General features: G+C 45.3%; 1 protein-coding gene across 23 annotated transcripts in view; it reads right to left on the bottom strand.

Annotated features, from left to right (window-relative positions):
* Positions 1 to 25686, bottom strand: part of ptprsa (protein tyrosine phosphatase receptor type Sa) — a 421887-nt gene that overhangs the window by 149321 nt on the left and 246880 nt on the right. For 13 of the 23 annotated variants that reach the window (XM_045697360.1, XM_045697368.1, XM_045697369.1 and 10 more), the window contains 3 exons: positions 19725 to 19913; positions 17657 to 17665; positions 8161 to 8178 (listed from right to left, as the gene is read on the bottom strand). In XM_045697360.1, the coding sequence (XP_045553316.1) occupies positions 8161 to 8178; positions 17657 to 17665; positions 19725 to 19913 (216 nt within the window). The remainder of the gene's footprint in view (positions 1 to 8160; positions 8179 to 17656; positions 17666 to 19724; positions 19914 to 25686) is intronic. The other 10 variants (XM_045697371.1, XM_045697372.1, XM_045697373.1 and 7 more) reach the window with 1 other exon arrangement.

Here is a 25686-nt window from a genome sequence, read left to right as displayed (position 1 = left end):
TAACTAATTGTGTATGTCCGCATCAGTCACTAAAGATATACCTTTAACCTTAGTACACGACAGGTAAAAGATGACATGCAAAGCTCAGGTTCATGTTCAAGTCTCAATATTGGGAACTGAAGCGTGAGACTGGCTCAATCTAACACAGTAAACAGTTTGAGAATAATGTGGATGGAAAACGGAAGTAAAACTATGGGTGTCAGATGATTCCTTGTTAACGCGTGACGATGATATCATTAGGGTTTCTGCCTGGCTCGGCCCACTGACAGATTGCCGTCCCTGCCTCACTGACAAACAGAGCGCCGGCGCTCGTTAGAGTTTAGCCAAAGCACATCAATACGCCACTGGGCCTGCGCTCATTTGCCAGAAACTACACCACAGACATATCACTGCAGAAAGCTAACACGTTAAAGTGCCCCTAACACTCAGGTGTAAACAGGTCCCTATAATCAGCTATGTGTTATACTACTTCCTCTACTCTGACAGCCTGCTTCAATGTCCACCTAGGATCTCTAGCTCAGAGAATGTGCAGAGCGTAAGAATAGACAATGAAACTAGATTCATTTAGAATTCTCTTCTTTATTTTTCCTTCTCCTCTCTCACTCCCTCCAACACCTCAGATTGGCTCATCTCATGCCCAATGGGGAGTCCTATCTGGCATGGTGCTCACGTCCAGCAAACTGAAACCGTCTACCTGCATGAACGCAGGTGGTGGACCTGACATGGATCTGTTTGATGTGCGCTTGGCACAGCGAGTGCCAGAGCGCCACAGGTGGCTTGGAGCGTGGTCAAAGGTCTCCTCGGTTGAACAGCAGGGGGGCCGTTGAATAAGAACCATGTGAAGTCCAACTCTGGGAAGAGACAGTTCCAGAAAAACGTCTGCCAGTACCAGCCCTGCATCCTCAGTTCTGGCATCTTTCAGCTATTTGAAGCCCGGGGAAACATTTTTTAATGGCTCCATAAAGCACTTGGGTTAAATAAACCATAAACTCTTAGGAAAAAAAAGGTTCCAGAGGTTTCTGCAGCTGTCCCCATAGGATAATCCTTTTTGGTTCCAGGTAGAACCATTTTTGGTTCCAGGTAGAACCCTTTTTGGTTGTAGGTAGAACTCTTTGGGTTCCATGTAGAACCCTATGTGGAAAGGCTTCTACATGGAACCCAAAAGGCTTCTACATGGAACTCAAAAGGGTTCTACCTGGAACCAAAAGGTTATCCTATGGGTTCTACTGCAGATGGGGTGATTGCAAAGGGAGAAAGACATTCTCTTCCTGTGACCATAGATCTCTGCCCCTCTGGCCAATGAAGTGCTTTAACACTAGCAAATATGTATTTGACATTCCAGTCATTTGGCAGACACTCTTATTCAGAGCAACTTACAGTAAAGCACAATACATTTTCGCACTGGTCCCCCATGGGAATCGAACCCAGAACCCTACTGATGAACGCGCCATGCTCTACCAACTGAGCCACACAGGACAGTTGTGTTTGTTTCTATATTTCTCTGAGAGTTCCTGTACCAAAATGAATAGAACTAAAATCATTTTCTACCTTATAGCTACCGATGCCAACTGAAACATGAATTCTTAACCTTTCCCAAGCACACACAAACAATCAATTAGTATTATTGATTGTACGTGTAAAACCTCACTGATTCAAAGTGAGAGAATCTCAAGATGACTACACAAATCAACCAAGCCTAATTAATTATACACTAATTAAAATCAACAAGAGGCTCCTGTGGATTGAGTTTTTCAGTTCGAGGAGCGACTTTGAGTGAGTGTGTGTGTTTTATCTGCGCTTCACTACTTTAAGTAAGACTCTTTGCTAGGTGCCATCAGCTGGTTCTAGAGCCTGCAATGACTTCATCACATATTTGCAGCGATTATTTCAAAGTACATCTGAAGAGTACAGAGTCCTTAAGCTGGGAAGAGCAGGCAAAATAACGACTTTATTCTATTTTAAGTCGCTTTTCTCCCTCCATCTGTCAGTCACTTTATTGTAAAATCACTTCCTGGAACAGAGCTGGAAATATCTTGTCAAACTAATCAATGGTTTCTTATTGCATTGGTGCTATATATTTCATACACTTCCTTTCTGTTGGGTAAGTCTGCTCAAATTGTGTCTGCCTGTGCCAAAGAACGTCATTATTGTATACAATGGTTATAATTTCTATTCAAATACCATTCGCATGAATCTACTGTGACTAAGACTCTCCCTCTCTATGCTTTCCTCTCTTCTTCAATATAATACATTGGTAATTTCAGTCTTTTTGACCAGGCAGTCCCTGGCCAACTGAGGGTACCGTCGTTAAAGACAATAGGCCCTAAAGCTCTTATTAACATGCTGGAATCCAAACAAAATGTCTTTGATGTTCAGTTTCTATCCACCCCCTTCCCTAACACACCACCCCATCCCTTCTCTCCTTCCCCTTAGTCTTTGGGTTTTTAATGACTATTTTCTGTGTATTTTGCATAATTGCACTCCTAGAACCCTGCCAGCCGCCTGGCAGACTGTAGCTGCAGTGTGTGCATTGCCATTGGCGTTTTAAGACAGAAAAAAAATGACACAAAAAAATAAAAGCTCAAAACTATCTCGTGCCAGAAAGTGGCTATGTGCACAAAGCTCCACATGGCCACACAAAGGGGGCTTACAGATAGAGACCTGCCGTATATATTTAAGATAAACAGCAATTTACAGTGACACTGGCAAAATGCCCCTGAAACACGACACTAAAGCTCACTCCCAGCAGGATTTGCGGCACGCCACGAACCCTCTCCAGCTGTGAAGTCTTGTCACAAGCACAACAATAATGACAGTAATAAAGTTTTCCGGGGCGCACGTCTACTTTGTTCAATCTCATTAGGGAAAAGGACGTGCTTGCCATACCATGCATTTAAAGGGCCATGTTCATGGTTGATTAGTCATAGAATCTATTGGTCGACCATTGAACAGTCCGTCACTGCTGGACTAGTTATAAATGAGACAGCTAGTCGAAACTAGTGGTGGTCAGATGCTCCGGGCCTAGACACAACTATATGGTATTGATACTACTACAATACCTGAGGCTCCTATTACCAAATATGCCCAAATAGCCTGGCTCATCCAATAATACGTCCCTTTCCAAGACATGCCTTTCTCAACTCCCCTCAGACAACCACCTCACCCCCACCACACAACATCATCACTAGAGGAATGGGGGGAAGTGATGGGCGTTTTAGACAGTCAAACACACGCTAGTGTATTAGGACAAAGGAGAGAGGGAGAGAGGGAGCGAGAGAGGGTAAGGGAGTGGAGGGGTCTGGCACAGAAAGATGATTAATTCCAGAAAGTGCCCGTGGCCACAGGCTGCACACCCTATTGCCGATTATGTGCAGGCTTGGCCATGTGAACCCCTCCAGTCCCATTTGGGTAATTCAATTATTGTGGGCTGGCAGGCCCTGATTGATTTGTTTAGGAGATCAACAAGATGGCTGGCTGTAGTTTAACACTGCTTTCAGAGCTTGTCCAGGCCTGGTGGTGGAACAGGAGAGAGAGTCTCGCTTACTGCCTTTTCTTTTCTACTCTGTTCAATTCTCATCCTTCTCACTGGTACTCTCCACTTCTTATTTGTCCTCTTTTCAACATCCTCTCTCACCTAATTTTCTCATAGACCTTTCTCTGTTCATTTAAAGCCACACCTTTAAATACTAAACAACTAATTCAGACTACTGGGAAAAAATGCTTTCCCAACTGAGTTACAAACGGTGACAAGTGTACTTTCGAGAGAGAGAGCGAGAGCGAGAGCGAGAGAGAGAGCGAGAGAGTGAGCGAGAGAGAGAGAGAGAGAGAGAGAGAGTATCCGGATAATGAGATGTGAGAAAGAGAGAGAGAGAGAGAGCGAGAGAGAGAGAGAGAGAGAGAGAGAGAGAGAGAGTATCCGGATAATGAGATGAGAGAGAGTAAGAAAGAGAGAGAAAGAGAAAGAGAGAGAGAGAGAGAGACAGCAGTGTGTTTGAATAACAGGAGCAGGGACAAGTGACAGGTCTGTCCAAATCTGGTGTCTCCTCTCTCGCTGTCATGCGGGCCACGCTCCACCGCCACCACAAGGTTGTTGGACGTGAGCACGCCAGCAGGGGACTCCGAAACATGATGCCAACGTTGTCACCGTCCATCTGGCAGCTTGTAACTCTCTCATTAAACCTGTTATAAAGCAAGTAGGGAGTCTACTGCCTTGTAACTCTCTCATTAAACCTGTTATGAAGCAAGTAGGGAGTCCACTACCTTCATACAGACCAGTTCTCAGGTAGGGAGTCCACTACCTTCATACAGACCAGTTCTCAGGTAGGGAGTCCACTGTCTTCATACAGACCAGTTCTCAGGTAGGGAGTTCACTACCTTCATACAGACCAGTTCTCAGGTAGGGAGTTCACTGCCTTCATACAGACCAGTTCTCAGGTAGGGAGTTCACTACCTTCATACAGACCAGTTCTCAGGTAGGGAGTCCACTACCTTCCTACAGGCCAGTTCTCAGGTAGGGAGTCCACTACCTTCATACAGACCAGTTCTCAGGTATAGAGTTCACTGCCTTCATACAGACCAGTTCTCAGGTATAGAGTTCACTACCTTCCTACAGACCAGTTATCAGGTAGGGTGTCCACTGTCTTCATACAGACCAGTTCTCAGGTAGGGAGTCGACTGTCTTCATACAGACCAGTTCTCAGGTAGGGAGTCCACTGCCTTCATACAGACCAGTTCTCAGGTAGGGAGTTCACTGTCTTCATACAGACCAGTTCTCAGGTAGGGAGTCCACTGTCTTCATACAGACCAGTTCTCAGGTATAGAGTCCACTGCCTTCATACAGACCAGTTCTCAGGTAGGGAGTCCACTGTCTTCCTACAGACCAGTTCTCAGGTAGGGAGTCCACTACCTTCAAACAGGCCAGTTCTCACAGGCACTCTTGCATGGCGACAGTTGTGCGAACAGTAGTTTTGTCACAGTTTGAGCTTGTTTTGCTTTTTAACCCTTTCAATACAGAAAGCGGTAAATCACATGAAACAAGCCACCTCTGTTGTGGCTTAGAGGGACTTTAGTGTCTGTGGAGCTGACATCCAGAGATCACCCCTTCTTAAACCTCAAAACAGGTGGTACAATCCATCGCCCCTCCTCCTCCCAATCCTTTTGGTTCAGCCTAGTTCCCACCACCCTTTTGCTTTGATATCCCACAAACCACCTGTGTCCCTATAAATCACCTCTGGCAGTTGTGGTGGAGCTGCCAGTAGAACTCCGGTAGTGAGGGGAAATCTCTGTTGTGGATCGCTGATCTCATTATGGAAATGAAAAAGTTCATAAGTCACGCTCACTTTTGTTCACCGCATTTGATTTATGGGGGACCTTTTTATGCCAGACATTATGAGCATGGTTCTTCGCTGGTTTACGGGTAAGGCTCTGTTTGCGTGGTTCAAGGATTTCTTCTTCATGGAATGCGGAGTAGTTGCATTTTGTTTAATGTCTATTGGTTCTCTCATGTATGTCAATGAAAAGATATGGCAGAGAAATATATTTAACTGCTGAATACTAGCATCACCTCAGAATTATAGAGCTAAAAAGTAAGGAAACAAACAGAAACATGAACTAGTTGGTCATAATAACATCCTGACCACCCATTCCTGCCTACCACTATTGGCCCAATCCCCCAAAATATGAGGTGAAATACTGACAGAAAGATGTTTACCTACCTGCTTATCCCTGTAAAGAAAGCAATTTCATTACAAACACAGTAAAGATTACTTTAAAACAACACAGTAAAAATATCAACCTTTGTGAGAAATTGCCTCAATTGTGCCCAAGCTAGATTATCGAGAAGAGAGATGGGAGGAACATTCCGCCGTGCTAGCAATCATTTCCCATAATTTCCTGTGTTACATTCAACTGTGACATCCTCTCCCTTATAGTCTATCATTTGGTTTGGAAAATACATCTTGTATGCTGTTTAATGCAGTGGCCACAGCCATTTTAGAGACACCCATCGCCTATTTCCGTTCTAGACCACGTCACACTGCAGCGACTGGGGAAGGAAATGAAATGTAATTTATGCACGTTTTTTACGACATTCTGGGAGTGTCTCCTGCCACGACTCATTAGGAGGTCGAGGAGAGGCTGAACATACATACATAATGTAGTCATAGCAACGGGAAAGGATATAAGGGCTGACATAGGGGGGAGGTGTGCGGCTGAACAGTTTACCCAGCATTCATTAACCTGGCGAAATGAACAAATATCCCTGCAAAACTCACCTCAACATCTCCAAACATTTGAAATGTCAGAGTCAAAAGCAAACAAACCACCCCTAATACCCCCAATCACCCCTAATAATCCCCAACCACCCCTAATAACTCCCAACCACCCTTAAACCACCCCTAATAACCCCCAACCACCCCCAACCACCCTTAAACCACCCCTAATACCCCCAACCACCCCTAATAACCCCAACCACCCTTAAACCACCCCTAATACCCCCTACCACCCCTAATACCCCCAGCCACCCCTAATAACCCCAACCACCCTTAAACCACCCCAATACCCCCTACCACCCCTAATAACCCCCAACCACCCTTAATAACCCTAAACCACCCCTAATAACCCCCAACCACCCTTAATAACCCCCAACCACCCCAATAACCCCAACCACCCTTAAACCACCCCTAATACCCCCAACCACCCTTAATAACCCTAAACCACCCCCAATAACCCCAACCACCCTTAATAACCCCCAACCACCCCAACCACCCTTAAACCACCCCTAATACCCCCAGCCACCCCTAATAACCCCCAACCACCCTTAAACCATCCCAATAACCCCCAACCACCCCCAATAACCCCCAACCACCCCCAACCACCCCCAATAACCCCAACCACCCTTAAACCACCCCTAATACCCCCAACCACCCGTAACAACCCCCAACCACCCTTAAACCACCCCTAATAACCCCCAACCACCCCCAATAACCCCCAACCACCCTTAAACCACCCCTAATACCCCCAACCACCCCTAATAACCCTCCACCACCCTTAAACCACCGCTAATAACCCCAACCACCCCTAATAACCCCCAACCACCCTTAAACCACCCCTAATAACCACCAAGCCACCCCAAATAACCCCCAAACTACCCCTAATAACCCCCAACCACCCTTAAACCACCCCTAATAACCCCAACCACCCCATATAACCCTAAACCACCCTTAAACCACCCTTAATAACCCCCCAACCACCCTTAAACCACCCCTAATACCCTCAACCACCCCTAATAACACCCAACCACCCTTAAACCACCCCTAATAACCCCCAACCACCCCTAATAACCCCCAACCACCATCCTTCTCCCCCAACCACCATCCTTCTCCCCCAACCAGCCCTAATAACCCCCAACCACCATTCTTCTCCCCCAACCACCATCCTTCTCCCCCCAACCACCCCTAATAACCCCAACCACCCTTAAACCACCCTTAATAACCCCAACCACCCCTAATAACCCCCAACCACCATCCTTCTCCCCCCAACCATCCCTAATAACCCCCAACCACCATCCTTCTCCCCCAACCATCCCTAATAACCCCCAACCACCATCCTTCTCCCCCAACCACCCCTAATAACCCCCAACCACCAACCTTCTCCTCCAACCCCCATCCTTCTCCCCCAACCACCATCCTTCTCCCCCAACCACCCCTAATAACCCCCCAACCATCCCTAATAACCCCCCAACCATCCCTAATAACCCCCCAACCATCCCTAATAACCCCCTTAACCATCCCTAATAACCCCCTTAACCACCATTTTCCTCCTGTTAATCACCCATCGCTCCACCAGATTGCAATTTTTCCGGTAATTCTCACATTCAAGAGGTAAACAAACACAAAACACACATACACGCACACACACACATTAAACAATTGCACGGCAAGGATGGAATGAAACACAAAATAGGAAGAAAAAAAAACAGATACACACACGTAGATAAAGACACAGAGGACAAAAAGAGGACCGTTCGCTGGTAATAGAAAAGTCTTGATTTGTTTTGGAGAAGGAGCTAGCTCAGTTTAGTCACTTCATTTGAATAAGAATGGATTCAATCTGGTTAGATTAGAGGTCAAGGTTCAGTTGTGTTGTTAGTTATAGTCTTACCTCGGATGGGGGTACCCTCTGGAAGAAGAGATACAAAACAACAGTTTAGTTCAAGATTAACGTTAGTAGGAGTTATTTGTTTTTGTGAATCAACCAGTTCCTTGCTAATTGGCCGTCATGATCAAAGTGTTTTAGAGTTTCTTATCAACGGAATTTATTCAATGGGACTTGAAAGACCTCCCACTGCTGGTCTCACAAAGGAACAGAAAGTTGGTATGGTGGGCACACTCTTGTACCCTTCTCTCCTCCTCGCCCTCTCTTCTCCTCTCACTCTCTCCTCCTCTCACTTCCTTTCTCTCTCCTCCTCTCCTCCTCTCCCTCTCTCCTCCTCCCCCTCTCTCCTCCTCTCCCTCTCTCCTCCTCCTCTCCTCCTCTCCTCTCCTCCCTCTCTCCTCCTCCCCCCCTCCCTCTCTCCTCCCCCCCCCCCCTCCCTCTCTCCTACTCATCCATATTAAGGTGGGAACACAAAGCAGCGTCTGAGCTCGGAGAGAGCCTTGGGGTCTTGGAGTGTATGTTTTATCATTGCCACTATTAACACTGATAAGGGGAGTCAAAAGAGGACTGGACCTAAGTCAATGTGCCTGCTAAGATCACATAGCCCTTTCCCAGCCAAGTGACCTTGTGGTCTGGGAAGCCAAACAGTTGACAGCCCTGGTACCAGACTACCAGGACTCTGTAGCAGAGAGGCTGGCCAGAGGCACTATAAAAGGCATGTGGATGGCACCTAATTGGGGGTAGTGTGGCTCTCCTGAGTTTCTACCAAACCTAGGTCCCCCTGAAATGGGGACTTGAGTGGGAAGAGGGTCAACCTCCTAGTATGTTATTCATTTTCTTTCAGACCCTCTCACTATTCCTCTTAGTCTCTGCCATTGTATGCAATTTTACTCAACAATTTTGCTCTCGTTTTCACTCAGCCTCTCTACTTTTCCTCTCACACTCTTGCCCTCTCTGATGATCCTCCTGTTGTCTGTGCCTCTCTGATGCTCCTCCTGTTGTCTGTGCCTCTCTGATGCTCCTCCTGTTGTCTGTGCCTCTGATGCTCCTCCTGTTGTCTGTCCCTCTCTTGCTCTACTTTGTGCCACTCTTGCTCTCTCTTTCTCCCTCCCTCCCACTCTGAGTCAGAATAGCAAACTGACAGTGCTCTGCCCTGGGCTTCCCCCTGAGAGCGCCACCAGGGTGGCGCCAGCCCAGCGGAGGTGCCCTACTTAGTGCCAGGGCCCGCGGTACACAACGCAAGAAGGGGTTAAAGGTTAATGCAGCCTGTTGTGAATGACTCTACATCCCTGACCTGTGTACCAGTGTGACTACAGGGAGCTACAATCACAGACACAAACCCCCTGTCTTTCATAGCAGTACAGAGAACCTACGTGTGTAAGCCATGTTGGAACTGAAGATGTGATTTATAATGGATTATGTTCTAGGGCTGCTCTTCCTCCTCTGGGTTCAGAGTGCTTCTTTGTTTTGCCAGCAGTGGGGAGGTGTGAGTGTTGAGCTTAGATGTTTTGACTGTTTTTTTGAATCTCCATGGATGTTACATCCCTAGAAATATGGATACCATGGCTAACCTGCAACACATGGCATCCTTTTTAAATGCTCATATCAGAGATATCCAATCAGAGATATCCAATCACACAGAAAGGGGAACAGGGTTTGGGACTGTTCAGTTGTTAGAGTTGGAATTCAAGGGCAGCAAGAAGCTTGTGGGTTTATTTGTTCTCTGAAGTCAGAATTTTAGTTAGGAGTAAGGAGTTACTAGTTAAGGTTTGGTTAGGTGGGGTTAGGTTAGATGAGGTTAGGTTAGGTTAGGTTAAGGTTAATAAAGCAGGTTTGTGGATCCTGAGTATTAAAAAGAGGGGATAGGGAGGAAGATTTAGTGTGTGGAAAATGAGGAGTTGAGAAGTTCAAAGCGATTGGTTCCAGGGAAGAAGAGAAGAAGGCATTTTGAATAGTGAAAGAAACCATCAAAACTTCATGATCATTTATAGAAAACAATGAAAGCAAAGGAACAGGAAGGGAACAGGAAGGGAACAGGAAGGGACCAGGAAGGGACCAGGAAGGGACCAGGAAAGGACCAGGAAGAGAACAGGAAGGTAACAGGAAGGGACCAGGAAGGGAACAGGAAGGGACCAGGAAGAGAACAGGAAGGGAACAGGAAGACAAATTAAAACTGTAGGTTTCATCCTTCTCTCAGAGCTTAAGCGAAGGAATGCCCTCTGAAAATGAGGAAAAAATCCTTAAATTCAGGGCTCAATTGACTAACAATGCCACTCTATGTAAATTGAACACTGAAGGGCTCGGGTCAACGTTAACCACTAAGGATGATGAAAATCACCATGTGTAGCACTGGTTCAGATCCACCTGCCTTATTACAGTATACACACGCAAGTCATAAACTCTGATTTTAAGCTCCGGTGAAGTGTGGCTTAATCAGCTTATGGTGGGAGTGACCCAAATGTACCTCCACGGCCAAAGACCTTCTGCCAGCAGTGTGGCGTCATTGACGCTGCATAATGCCCCCAACCTTGTGTATGAAATCCTTCTACATGTGGTTGAACGTGTGGTTGTGGATGCGGCTAGCTGTCCAGAGGCAATGCCAATCTGGCCAGAGACCGAGTCCATCTGGGTTGGAGATGGAGGGAGGTGGGGGTGGTGGTGGGGGGGGGGTAGGCCAAGTGCCAGGGTTTGACCCTCTCGGATGTCTGGATGACCTTCTCGTTTCCATAGAGACCTATCTGGGCTCCTGGCCCCCTGGATGTTAAAACACATCTGTCCATCTGAATCAGGCCGTCTCTTGCTGCTCTACCCTTGCCCCCACCTCTGTGATGTTTAGTGTATCTGTGCTGGGTGTATGCACATGTGTTTCTGAGCGCGCGTGTGTGTGTGTGTGTGTGTGTGTGTGTGTGTGTGTGTGTGTGTGTGTGTGTGTGTACAAAAATGCACACAGCTCATGTGGAGCGCCAAACCATCCAGTATCTTGAGAAAGATTTGGGTCATATTCCAAACCTAATATAAAAAGAGACCAAATAAAGACCTCATTCTTTATGAATATGTATGCATCCCACCTCCCCTCTCTCTACCAGTTTTTATTGTTCTCTCCCTTCTCTCTTGATAATCTGCTCAGCCTGACAAGGGCAGCGAGGGCCTGGGGTCGGGAGCCATGGGGACAGGAGAGAAATGTCAGTCCTCTTCCACACCTCCAAAAGGAGCTCACCTCGGGGAGTCTACACGTAAATATCAGCACAGCAGTCAGTATGGACCTGGCACATCCATCCAGCCAGCACCAGCACTGTCTCCAGAGGCTCAACAGTACACGCGCCGCGTCCAAATGAAGGGCTTTTTGTGTTGTTTGTATGTTTTGTGTGGCTAAAAAGCCACATTGTTAAGGTGTGAGGTGTACATGGTAAACACACCAGCATGTGTGTATGGTACTGGGATGGTAGTGTGTGTTTGTGAGGAAGGGGTGTAGGGGTGTAGGAGAAAGTAAACACACCAGCATGTGTGTATGGTACTGGGATGGTAGTGTGTGTTTCTGAGGAAGGGGTGTAGGAGAAAGCCGTCCCCCTCCAGTTAAATCAAGTGCCACAGCAACAGCCAACAACAGGCAAAAAAACTAAAAAAACATAACCCCTATTCAGGAAGTTTAACCACCACAGCAACTTTTCCATATGTCTTCCTCAACGTTTAAAGTCTCCAAGGGTACTGCCGGGAGTGTCCAGAGTGATTTACACACACCTTGGTAAGTTCCCACATATGACTGACTCAGAGATGTCTGACACCAAAACTAATTAATGCTTCAAACAAACAGAAAGAGGCATGGGGTACTAAGTAGAGGCATGGGGTACTAAGTAGAGGAAATAAATTCAACCAAACTAAACAAAGACCCCCCCCCCCCCACACCCAAAGAGAGAAACAATTTTGAAGTATTTATTCAACCTTGAGCAGGTCTGCTCCGTTCCGTTTGGAAAGGGGAGATTAAAGAAAATAAGCGTTCAGCTGCTCAACTGGAAATGATGGCAGCTGAGGGGGTTCGAGCGCGGCAGGCCTTTTTCTCAACAGCGTAAATGAGGCTTGCTGGTAGACTGGGATCTCCAGTAACAACAGCTAGCCGTCTTCGCAGCTAACATAGCTATTATAGACCTTCATATTTAAAAACAAAAGAGGCAAAGAAGACTTGTTTCTCTCACAGACTACTAAAGGCATGAATTTGAATGTTTTCAATACTGCAAATTATAACAGATAGTCTCAAAAAGCCGGCCTCAGATAAAATCTGAAGTGTGGAAATGTGGTAAAAAAAAAAATACAAAAATGTAGACCCAATCCATAACACTTGGAAAGGGCAACAAAGCTTTAGTTGGAGTTTTGTTAGACAGTGGGGGAGCATTGGGCAGCAGGAAAAGTTTTTATTGAGAAAACATTTGGCTAAGGAGGGAAGGTTGAGCTGGCCACAGCGTGGGGCTGGAGGGTTCAGCCACACAACTCTCCTGCAGCGCCCCCCAAAACCTGGAAACAACTCCAGTTCACCCCGTCACCACTACACCTTCCTGCCTTTATGGAATGAAGGCTTGTTTTTGTATAAATTCTCAGGGTCATTGAAGCCCTCGACTGTGTGCTTTCTAATGAGAGGTTCACTGTGTGTGTGTGTGTGTGTGGGGGGGGGGGGTAAAGGTCATATTTGTCTGTTCATAAACTTCAGGGTTTCTAGGTAACCTTCTTCTTATTAATACTAGTATACTCATCTAATTAATACTAGTACACTCATCGTATTAATACTAGCATACTCATCTAATTAACACTAGTATACACATCTAATTAATACTAGTACACTCATCCTATTAATACTAGCATACTCATCTAATTAATACTAGTATACACATCTAATTAATACTAGTATACTCGTGTAATTAATACTAGTATACTCATCTAATTAATACTAGTATACTCATCTAATAAATACTAGTATACTCATCTAATTAATACTAGTATACTCGTCTAATTAATACTAGTATACTCATCTAATTAATACTAGTATACTCATCTAATTAATACTAGTATACTCGTCTAATTAATACGAGTATACTCATCTAATAAATACTAGTATACTCATCTTATTAATACTGGTATACTCATCTTATTAATAATTGTATACTCATCTAATTAATACTAGTATACTCATCTTATCCATACTGGTACACGTATCTTATTAATACAAAAGTTTTGAGAATGACACAAATATTAATTTTCACAAAGTCTGCTGCCTCAGTTTGTATGATGGCAATTTGCATATATTCCAGAATGTTATGAAGAGTGCTCAGATGAATTGCAATTAATTGCAAAGTCCCTCTATGCCATGCAAATGATCTGAATCCCCCCAAAACATTTCCACTGCATTTCAGCCCTGCCACAAAAGGACCAGCTGACATCATGCCAGTGATTCTCTTGTTAACCTGTTGGGTCTAGGGGGCAGCATTTGCACGTCTGGATAAAAAAAATGTACCCGATTTAATCTGGTTACTAATCCTACCCAGTAACTAGAATATGCATATACTTATTATATATGGATAGAAAACACTCTAAAGTTTCCAAAACTGTTTGAATGGTGTCTGTGAGTATAACAGAACTCATTTGGCAGGCAAAACCCTGAGACATTTTCTGACAGGAAGTGGATACCTGATGTGTTGTATTGACTTTAAACCTATCCCATTGAAAAACACAGGGGTTTAGGAATAGTTTGGCACTTCCTATTGCTTCCACTAGATGTCACCAGCCTTTACAAAGTGTTTTGAGTCTTCTGGAGGGAGATCTGACCGAACAAGAGCCATGGAACGGTGATGTCCCATTAGACACCTGGCGCGCTACTTCATGTTGGGTACCCTCGTTCCAATACGTTATAAAAGGCTATGCATTCGTCCACCTTGAATATTATTCATGTTCTGGTTAAAAAAGGCCCTAATGATTTATGCTATACAACGTTTGACATGTTTGAACGAACGGAAATATATTTTTTCCCCTCGTTCATGACGAGAAGTCCGGCTGGCTTACATCATGTGCTAACGAGACGGAGATTTTTGGACATAAATGATGAGCTTTTTTGAACAAAACTACATTCGTTATGGACCTGTGATACCTGGAAGTGACATCTGATGAAGAGAATCAAAGGTAATGGATTATTTACATAGTATTTTCGATTTTAGATCTCCCCAACATGACGTCTAGTCTGTATCGCAACGCGTATTTTTCTGGGCACAGTGCTCAGATTATTGCAAAGTGTGATTTCCCAGTAAGGTTATTTTTAAATCTGGCAAGTTGATTGCGTTCAAAAGATGTAAATCTATAATTCTTTAAATGACAATATAATATTTTACCAATGTTTTCTAATTTTAATTATTTAATTTGTGACGCTGACTTGACTGCCGGTTATTGGAGGGAAACGATTTCCTCAACATCAATGCCATAGTAAAACGCTGTTTTTGTATATAAATATGAACTTGATAGAACTAAAAATGCATGCATTGTCTAACATAATGTCCTAGGAGTGTCATCTGATGGAGATTGTAAAAGGTTAGTGTATCATTTTAGCTGGTTTTATGGTTTTGGTGACCCTGTCTTTGACTTGACAAAACATTACACACAACTCTTGTAAATGTACTGTCCTAACATACTCTAAATTTATGCTTTCGCCGTAAAACCTTTTTGAAATCGTAAAACGTGGTTAGATTAAGGAGATGTTTATTTTTCAAATGGTGTAACATAGTTGTATTTTTGAAAAATTTGAATTTTGACATTTATTTGGATTCAAATTTGCCGCTCTTGAAATGCACCTGCTGTTGATGGAGTGCACCACAGGTGGCACGCTAGCGTCCCACCTAGCCCCAAGAGGTTAACACAGGTGTGAGTGTTGACGAGGACAAGGCTGGAGATCACTCTGTCATGCTGATTGAGTTCGAATAACAGACTGGAAGCCTCAAAAGGAGGGTGGTGCTTGGAATCATTGTTCTTCCTCTGTCAACCATGGTTACCTGCAAGGAAACACGTGCCGTCATCATTGCTTTGCACAAAAAAGGGCTTCACAGGCAAGGATATTGCTGCCAGTAGATTGCACCTAAATCAACCATTTATCGGATCATCAAGAACTTCAAGGAGAGCGTGTCAATTGTTGTGAAGAAGGCTTCAGGGTGCCCAAGAAAGTCCAGCAAGCGCCAGGACCGTCTCCTAAATTGGATTCAGCTGCGGGATCTGAGCACCACCAGTACAGAGCTAGCTCAGGAATGGCAAAAGGCAGGTGTGAGTGCATCTGCACGCACAGTGAGGCAAAGACTTTTGGAGGATGGCCCGGTGTCAAAAAGGGCAGCAAAGAAGCCACATCTCTCCAGGAAAAACATCAGGGACAGACTGATATTCTGCAAAATTTACAGGGATTGGACTGCTGAAGACTGGGGTAAAGTCATTTTCTCTGATGAATCCCCTTTCTGATTGTTTGGGGCATCTGGAAAAAAGCTTGTCCGGAGAAGACAAGGTGAGCGCTACCATCAGTCCTGTGTCATGCCAACAGTAAAGCATCCTGAGACCATTCATGTGTGGGGTTGCTTCTTAGCCAAGGGAGTGGGCTCACTCACAATTTTGCCTAAGAACACAGCCATGAATAAAGAATGGTTCCAACACACCCTCCGAGAGAAACTTCTCCCAACCATCCAGGAACAGTTTGGTGATGAACAATGCCTTTTCCAGCATGATGGAGCACCTTGCCATAAGGCAAAAGTGATAACTAAGTGGCTCAGGGAACAAAACATCGATATTTTGGGTCCCTGGCCAGGAAACTCCCCAGACCTTAATCTCATTGAGAACTTGTGGTCAATCCCCAAACAAACAAAAACCCACAAATTCTGACAAACTCTAAGCATTGATTATGCAAGAATGGGCTGCTATCAGTCAGGATGTGGCCCAGAAGTTAATTGACAGCATGCCAGGGCGGATTGCAGAGGTCTTGAAAAAGAAGGGTCAACACTGCAAATATTGACTCTGCATCAACTTCATGTAATTGTCAATAAAATCCTTTGACACTTATGAAATGCTTGTAATTATACTTCAGTATCCATAGTAACATCTGACAAAAATATCTAAAAACAATGAAGCAGCAAACTTTGTGAAAATTAATATTTGTGTCATTCTTTTGGCCACGACTGTAGTATACTCATCTTATTAATACTAGTATACTCATCTTATTAATACTAGTACACTCATCTAATTAATACTAGTATACTCATCTTATTAATACTGGTATACTCATCTAATTAATACTAGTATGCTCATCTTATTAATACTAGTATACTCATCCAATTAATGCTAGTATACTAATCTAATTAATACTAGTATACTCATCTAATTAATACTGGTACACTCATCTTATTAATACTAGTATACTCATCCAATTAATACTAGTATACTCATCTAATTAATACTTGTACACCCATCGTATTAATACTAGTATACTCGTCTTATTAATACTTGTACACTCATCCAATTAATACTAGTATACTCATCTTATTAATACTAGTATACTCATCTTATTAATACTAGTACACTCACCTAATTAATACTAGTATACTCATCTTGTTAATACTAGTATACTCATCCAATTCATACTACTATACTAATCTAATTAATACTGGTACACTCATCTTATTAATACTAGTATACTCATCCAATTAATACTAGTATACCCATCTAATTAATACTAGTACACTCATCTTATTAATACTAATATACTTGTCTTATTAATACATGTACACTCATCTAATTAATACTAGTATACTCATCTTATTAATACTAGTATACTCATCTTATTAATACTGGTATACTCATCTTATTAATACTGGTATACTCATCTAATTAATACTGGTACACTCATCGTATTAATACTGGTACACTCATCCAATTAATACCAGTATACTCATCTAATTAATACTAATACACTCATCCTATTAATACTAGTATACTCGTCTTATTAATACTTGTGCACTCATCTTATTAATACTGGTATACTCATCCAATTAATACTAGTATACTCATCTAATTAATACTTGTATACTCATCTTATTAATACTTTTATACTCATCTTATTAATACTAGTATACTCATCATATTGTCCAATTTTACACAACAGCATGTGAAACTGTCTACACAGGTGGTGAGAGTAGCTTGGACAGCCTGGTTCCTGTTCGTGAGTAGTGGATGAGAGGTGTGTTGAACACACACACCACACATCTCAGGTTCCTATCCTTGTTTCACCTTTCTACTTGAATCTGGGAGCCAAAGACGGTTCGCATAGTGGGTGGGAAAAGATACAAGTAAAAAAGGAAGGGTAGGAAAGGGACAGAGAGAAGAAGAGAGGGAGGAAGGACGTGGGAGAGAGGATGCGGGGCATGCATTTTAAAAGTAGTTAAAATGCCATCTGCTTCGGGGACAATGGGGATGTTTGTGGACTTAGTAAGACACTTACCAAAGGCTTCTGAAAATCATAATGGAACAGAAAAACAAATAGAAAGAAGGAAAAACAGAACAATTAATTTTAGGGTTTAGGTGCTGCTAGCAGGACCACCTAGAGTGCTGGAACGACACTGCTAAGGTTGATCTTTATGACCCCAGAATGTGATTATTACATGACATTTTTCACACAAAAATGTAATATTTCACACAGGCGTTCAGGCAGCAAAAGGTTAGCATTAAGTACATGTACCACTTCTTGACTTGTGTGTAGAACTCAAGTTGGCAAGTTTGCGATCATTTAAAAAAAATCGTATTTATTTCAAATACTGGCTTTATTACTTGGGGATGCTACCTCTCAAAACGCACTTTGCCAAATGCTTTATTCATTGTACCAAGGGGTAAAACATCTAGGATGCATATCAGGGGCAAAGTATTTAGAAGTGTTTAGAAAATTGGAAAAAAAACACTTTAATTATTAAATAGTGTTCAACTTCAGGTTAGAAAATGAGTTATTTGGCTTTAGTTCCATTTTGTTATTGTTATTGGTTAGTGGTATGAACTAAGAACTTTGTTCAGATAGAGGTTGTTGACATCTGCATGATGTGCATTCAGTGACAACAGCATCTCAACGGACAGACAGACAACAGACAGAGACACAGCGAGGCAATCCGCTCTGAGTGTAAAAAAGTGCAGACACGGCAAAAAAATAAAGACATTGTGGAACAGAGAGACAGGTGAGAGAGCAAACAGGGGGGTAGACACGTACAATATCAGACAGGAGAAAGCAGGAGAAAATCCAGTAAAAACCCAACCAGCTTTCTCTGTAACTCTTCGAGCTTCACGGATGAATAACAACAACAGCAACAAGCAAAACACACATACATCTCAGGATATGTCAAGCCTAATCATGCATCAGTATGCATGTTTGTCCGTACAATCTATAAACGAAGCCCAATGAGTCTTCCCTCCTACCGTCACTGCACAGGATGAAGCTGAATGAGTGCTAAAACCAGCTCTAGACTCTAGACATTAACATAAGTGGAAGAAAAACTCAGCTTCATAGGAATCCCTCATGGGGGACTGCTGTCCTCAGATAGGGAAGTCAAGAGCATTTTTGCACACAACCTCAGCATCTCCAAAGCACTCCGTGAGCTCCTGATACCCCCACAGAGAAACCCCCTGTCGGGTAACACCAAGACACGGAGCACTCAGAAAGTTGTACGACATCATCTAAATGAATGAACCCTTTTTTTTTTGCCACCATGGAATTTATTTTGGTGAATTTCAAGTGGATATTTTTAGCTGTAATTTGCTCACTTCTTACGAGCCAAAGGTCCTAGAAAACAGCTATTTTCTATATTTATCACAAATCAAGTGTTTTAGTGTGCGCTTCGCAAGGGCCACATCTAGGACAAGAACTCAGTTGAGACAGACTATTTATTTAGTGTTAGCAGCTGCAAATCAAATAGCATGTATTGCATTTTTCTGATGGTGACACATTGTCAACCTAAAAAATCTACCCCCTGTTGCCTGGGACCACTTTAATGATATATATATTGTAAGACTTTGCTGCACTGGGTCTCTCTCATTAAGGTTTAATCAACGGCTACGAGATCACACCTACACTTCCAGTACTGAGGGGGAGAAAATTATACCAAGCTCTGTTTCTCTCTATTACACATTTCTGGGACCTATTGAATATTTTTTTGACCTGCCCTTGATCAGATCTTCTGAACAGAATCAAGCCCAAATTATCCACCCAGTCACCGCGTATCAATCATAAGGTTTCAGGGCTAAGCTATAGCACTCACAATCGGAATCATGGCCGCTCACCCTTTTGCATTTAAAAAGCAACCAGTTGCAGCTGAAGGTGTAGCTAAGCAACCAGGGCAGCTGAAGGTGTAGCTAAGCAACCAGGGCAGCTGAAGGTGTAGCTAAGCAACCAGGGCAGCTGAATGTATAGCTAAGCAACCAGGGCAGCTGAATGTATAGCTAAGCAACCAGGGCAGCTGAATGTATAGCTAAGCAACCAGGGCAGCTGAATGTATAGCTAAGCAACAGCGTGAACACAATTTCCTTACCTGAGCGCAGCTGTTTGATTCGCCCGTTACTTGCGTTGGGGTCTATGGGCAGGAAGTCCTTAAACCAGGTGATTTCTGGGTCGGGGTTGCCGCTGGCAGCACAGAGCATGGTGGCTGTCCGGGTCCGCTCGACCACCTTCAGCTGGGGACCCATGTCTATGTTGGGGAATCCTCCCGGGAGCAAGTCCTCTGTAGAAGGGAGAAAGGAAAAAGACATGGTTATTGGTGTTGGTTAAATTAATTAACTAGTTACTCTGCTACTGCAGTAGCACTACTCCATAGCGAGTCTAAATAAGTGTTTATCAACCAGAACACTTTTAGGTACTTGGTAAAACAAGAATGAATGTCCTGCTTTAATGTTCCCTGAGAATCACAAGAGGGATCACGATATCCATTCTAACACAGCTCAATCCAAATACCACTCCTTACACATAGGGAAGAAAATTGCATGAGAGATATTTCAAAATGAAATCCTCTCTTCCTTGAATATCATGATTGTGTGACCTAACTGTAACCTGTTATTTACAGTACCCATTCACACTCCATTAGTTCTAACCGGATATCCTAATCTGAATTGGGTTTAGATAACAGCAGACAGCTACACCTCTAGAGCTCGAGATTACGCTGGGCGCAGAGACAACTCGGATAAACCAATAAAGCAGATTAGGATCATCTTGATGAGGCCAGAAAACAGCAGTCCTCTGAGTCCTGAGAAGTCCCGACCTCAAGCACCAGGGGGCCAGGAGACGTTGGAACCCGAGGAGGGAAAAAGAAAACCAGAGACACCTGCCTCCGACTTCCTGCCTCCGACTTCCTGCCTCCGGGTTTACTGGGCTAAACCAATCGGAGACACACAGCAGCCCACACAAACAAAGCCGACCAATCTGAAAATATAACGCCTGAATCTCAAGTACCTGTGAGTGAGTACTCAAACAAACCTAAACAACAGTTTGTGCCCCTCATGTACCACACAACCCTACCCACCCCACCCCACCCTACCTCATCCCACCACACACCATCACACCCCACTCCACTCCACCCAACCCAACCCCATCCCACCCTACCCTACCCCATCCCACCACACACCACCACACCCCACCCCACTCCACCCTACCCCACCCAACCCCACCCCACTACACCCAACCCCATCCCACCCTACCCCACTCCACTCCACACAACCCAACCCCACTACACCCAACCCCACCCCACTCCACCACACCCAACCCCATCCCACCACACCCAACTCCACCACACCCAACCCCATCCCACCACACCCAACTACACCACACCTCACTCCACCACACCCAACCCCATCCCACCACACCCAACTCCACCACACCCAACACCACCACACCCAACCCCATCCCACCACACCCAACTCCACCACACCCAACCCCATCCCACCACACCCAACTACACCACACCTCACTCCACCACACCCAACCCCATCCCACCACACCCAACTCCACCACACCCAACACCACCACACCCAACCCCATCCCACCACACCCAACTCCACCACACCACACCCAACTCCACCACACCCAACCCAATCCCACTACACCCAACTCCAACCACACCCAACCCCACTCCACTCCACCACACTCAACCCCACCCCATCCCATCACACCCAACCCCATCCCACCACACCCAACTCCACCACACCCAACACCACCACACCCAACCCCATCCCACCACACCCAACTCCACCACACCACACCCAACTCCACCACACCCAACCCCATCCCACTACACCCAACTTCACCACACCCAACCCCATCCCACCACACCCAACTCCACCACACCCAACCCCATCCCACCCAACTCCACCACACCCAACCCCACTCCACTCCCCTCCACCACACCCAACCCCATCCCACCCAACCCAACTCCACCCCACCCCATCCCACCACAACCAACTCCACCCCACTCAACCCCATCCCACCACACCCAACCCGACTCCACCCCACCCAACCCCACTCCACCACACCCAACCCAACCCCACTCCACCACACCCAACCCCACCCAACCCAACCCCACTCCACTCCACCACACCCAACCCCACACCCAACGCCACCCCACCACACCTAACCCCACTCCACCACACTCCACCACACCCAACCCAACACCACCCCACCACACTCCATCCCACTCCACCCAACCCAACCCCACCAGACCACACCCCCACCCAACCCAACCCACCCACCAGACCACACCCAACCCCACACGACTATGATTAGAGGAGTGCCCAAAGGAGTGCTCTGTCTATCACCACTGGTCTTTCCATAAAGAAACAACCGTAACACTAGCCACAGCACACTTTCGATCACGGAAGGAAACATACAACACTTGCAGGCTAATTATCCATTCAGTCGTGGTACACTGCGGCAACTTAGCAATTACTGTACTTAATCATGCAAGCTGAACGAATTAACCGCTATCGAGCAACAAGGGGCTAGTTAGCGCTTCTTAACTAGCAGTGCCCTTCCAATGCTAAGTGTTATTAGCATGGGTACTCTCCCACTGTCTGTTGTGAGTCTTCTAACAAGGGTTCTGGAGCTTTCCTCACGCCTGACCGCTACTCAGAAGAGCCAAGTTGTGACTCACGGTTGGGGATTGAGAATCTGGGCCTATCCCCTGACCCCTCTGGCCACTGATCCAGCTGTGAGGGAAAGACAGTGCCAAGCGTACAGCAGAAGTAATCTCTCATCTTCAGGGTACGGACAATGACCTCACATGCGCCAGACATCATGGCGGGCATGTCGGCGCCTGGAGACCACTTGATTGAGGAAATAAGGCCAGTCAGTTTAGTTTGAGTCATGGGGAAGAGTGGAGCAGGGATAAGCAGCTGCCAAGGGAGAATGAGAGAGAGAGAGAGAGACATAGAACAAGGTGAAGAAAAGAGAGTGAAGAAAAGAGAGCAGACAGGAAGAGAGAAAGAATGAGAGACAGGCCTCTAAAGTAAGGCCCACTCATAGGCTACCAAGCATGAGGGCTGATACTAGCAGAGAGGACTATAAATTTGCAGAATCCTCTCCATCGATTACTAACGGATGCTGATGTATGATCTCTTTGTACTGCGGTTCCCCTGAGGGTAGAAAGCTGCAGCGAGCCTGTATCTCATCCCACACTTGATGATGCTACAGAACAGTGTGAGTCTCCCTTACTCTCTCTCTCTACTTGTGCCTCTGTGACATCAATGTGCTGTTTGTTAGACGCGTTAAGTGTTGTGGTACTCCTCCGGTTATATTGGCAGGACACACCTGCTTTTCCCCCCCCACAAGAGGCAGGAAAGGCTGTTCCCCACTTCTCCAGGGGGCCCTCTGAGATGTGACATTGAGCATCTACCCACGCTTCACATCCACACGTTACGTTTACCTCAATGACCCTGTAAGTGGGAGAGCAACTCCTTTAACCACACCCAGTAGTAAATGAAGCCGCAAGAACAATACGACGAGCATTTTGATTTGAGTTTAATTCAAATCAAGCGAGTGATGGAGGGATCAGTGAATAGATGCATAGAGGAGCTTGGAGTTGCAGAGGGTGGGCAAAGGAATGAATGGGCAATCGGGGGAACAAGAAGTGCAGGGGTGGACGAATCACGGTGCAATTATGCTATCATTACCCGCTGCTCCCGATCGGAGACAGCAGACTAAAAATCCCCCTTCTATTAGCATCCCAGGAATGGTGTCTGATACAATCTCCCCTGCAGTTTAGGGAGCACTGTCGATAGAACCTGTCGTGCAAGAATAAATAAAACACTTTAAAAAAATGAATGTTAGTTCAGGGTTAGCCAGCCTGAGAAAAGGGGAAGAAAAGAGAGCGGGAGAGAGTGAGAGAAGGAGAGAGGGAGAGAGGGAGAGAAGGAGAGAGGGAGAGAAGCCAATGACGAGGGCTGATTGTACCCTGAGGGTGTCCTAGGACTGCCAGTGATTATATGTGTGTACGATGCACACTGGTGCTCTCCGCAATGACAAATCTTCGGCGCAAATCAAATCAGCCATGCTGCGACCCGATCGGTCAGTTGAAAAGCCATTGTTTCATTTGCCAGAAGGGCCTCCGAACGCGCGCCGCTCATCATCACGTTGCAGAGCATTTGTCATTCATGCTGCGACTGGATTTTTACACAGACAGCAATTACACCCCCGCCTGAGTCGGCTCCTCTGTCCTGCCATGCATGCCTGTACATGTTTTAGGGCTACAGCTAATAAACCAACCCTCCACAAACATCCTTCATTGGAGGGATTCAAACAAACCTTACAATGAAAATATCTCAGATTACTCAGCAATTACATTGGCTTTCGCAGGGGAGGGGTGACATTGAAAGTATACATTACCCAGCATGCAAACCAGGATGTCGCCCCCATATTTATCGAGGGCTTTTGTTTCCTGTCGCTTTCAGAAAACATTTTCATGCTTGAAATTGGCAGTGTCATGCAATTACGTGTTGGCACTCTTGCCGAGAAATTGGCATCTGGGCAGCTCGGACTGACATTGGCCATTCTCAGAGGATGAGCGTCTGAAAATGGTGTCATGATGATGATCACAAAGTTGGATTACATCCGTTGTCTACACCATCCAACCGCTGGCTGAGGACCCAGATATCCAATGGTTACCCTCCTTCTCCAGTAGCAGACTTTTTCCTCTTTGTTTCTCTAGTCTTTGGCTATGCTGCTGATGGCGCAAATTATGCTGGTGGCGCTCATTATCTGTGATTATCTTTAATTGTGATGCACTGTTTAATGTCATTACGCAAGCGACAGATGCAAAGCCTTTAATCTGATCGGTTAGCTTAGCACCCGCGTCTGTGGACTCATGCCATGGGTGCTGTCATGTCCCCTTCCTCGTTTCTGAGAGCTACGACCTACTTGAGCTGGTCATCTCCCCTGAGTTTTTTACACCCAAATGAATTCCGTTTCTAACTGAATCCCAGTTTCACCCTTTTGCTGACCTGGACCTGTGAATTGGGTGTAAAGTACAATTTGATAGAGCAGCTATTGGAAAGAGGGAAAGACATTTTGGGTCTGTGCAATGATTTCACCCTTTCTGATAGGTTGGCATCAAAGCTCTTTTGACTGAACCATTCATTACCATACCAAAAACAACAGTTTCCCCATCACGGCCTGGGACTGCAGCAAATGCCATGGGTGAACCTCCATTCCGGTGCACTTACTACTTATATTGACATGTTCACTTTCCAAAATGATCTAATTTCATCTGTGGAATAATCAGGTTAACGGATTACCATTCGCCACAGCCAGTGATGGGGCTTTAGAAAAGGCTGTGTATTAATATTACAGAGAGTGTGGAAAGAAAGAGGGAAAAGAGAGAGATGGAGGGAGGGGGATGAGTGCTGGGGCTGCAGAGACAGAAAGAGAGAGTGAGGGAGGGGGGTGAGTGCTGGGGCTGCAGAGACAGAAAGAGAAAGTGAGGGAGGGGGGTGAGTGCTGTGGCTGCAGAGACAGAAAGATAGAGTGAGGGAGGGAGGAATAGAAGAGAAGCCTCAGCATTACTCTAGCCTTAAAATAAATAGACATTTAACTAATCTGCATCCCCATCTGTTTGGACTCGGGAGATGGTCAATTTAATTTGCTGCCCTCCCAGTCCAGGCAGCTGAAGTCACATAATCGGCAGGCAGGCCGGCCGGTGTGTGTGAGAAAGAGAGAGAGACAGAGAGACAGAGAAAGAAAGAGAGAAAGAAAGAGACAGAGACAGAGAGAAAGTGAGCGAGAGAGAGAGAGAGAGAGAGAGGGAGGGGGTGGGCTTATGTGAGGCTGAAGAGGGTATGTGGGGGAAAGATAGGTGGTGGCAGAAGTAGCGGGGTAGGAAAACTAATCACGGGCTCTTCGCCTTCGTTGTGCTCTCCTTCGGACTCCAATCTCAGGTAGATAATGGGCTCAACCTCTCCCTCCCCGCTCACTGCACTTTCACAGTCGGTGTGCTATACGAGAGGTTATTGGTA

Source organism: Salmo salar, chromosome ssa16, assembly GCF_905237065.1.
Source record: "Salmo salar chromosome ssa16, Ssal_v3.1, whole genome shotgun sequence".
Taxonomy (NCBI): Eukaryota; Metazoa; Chordata; class Actinopteri; order Salmoniformes; family Salmonidae; genus Salmo; species Salmo salar.
Note: the sequence above shows the minus strand (reverse complement) of the source record. Positions and strands in the feature narration are given on the sequence as shown.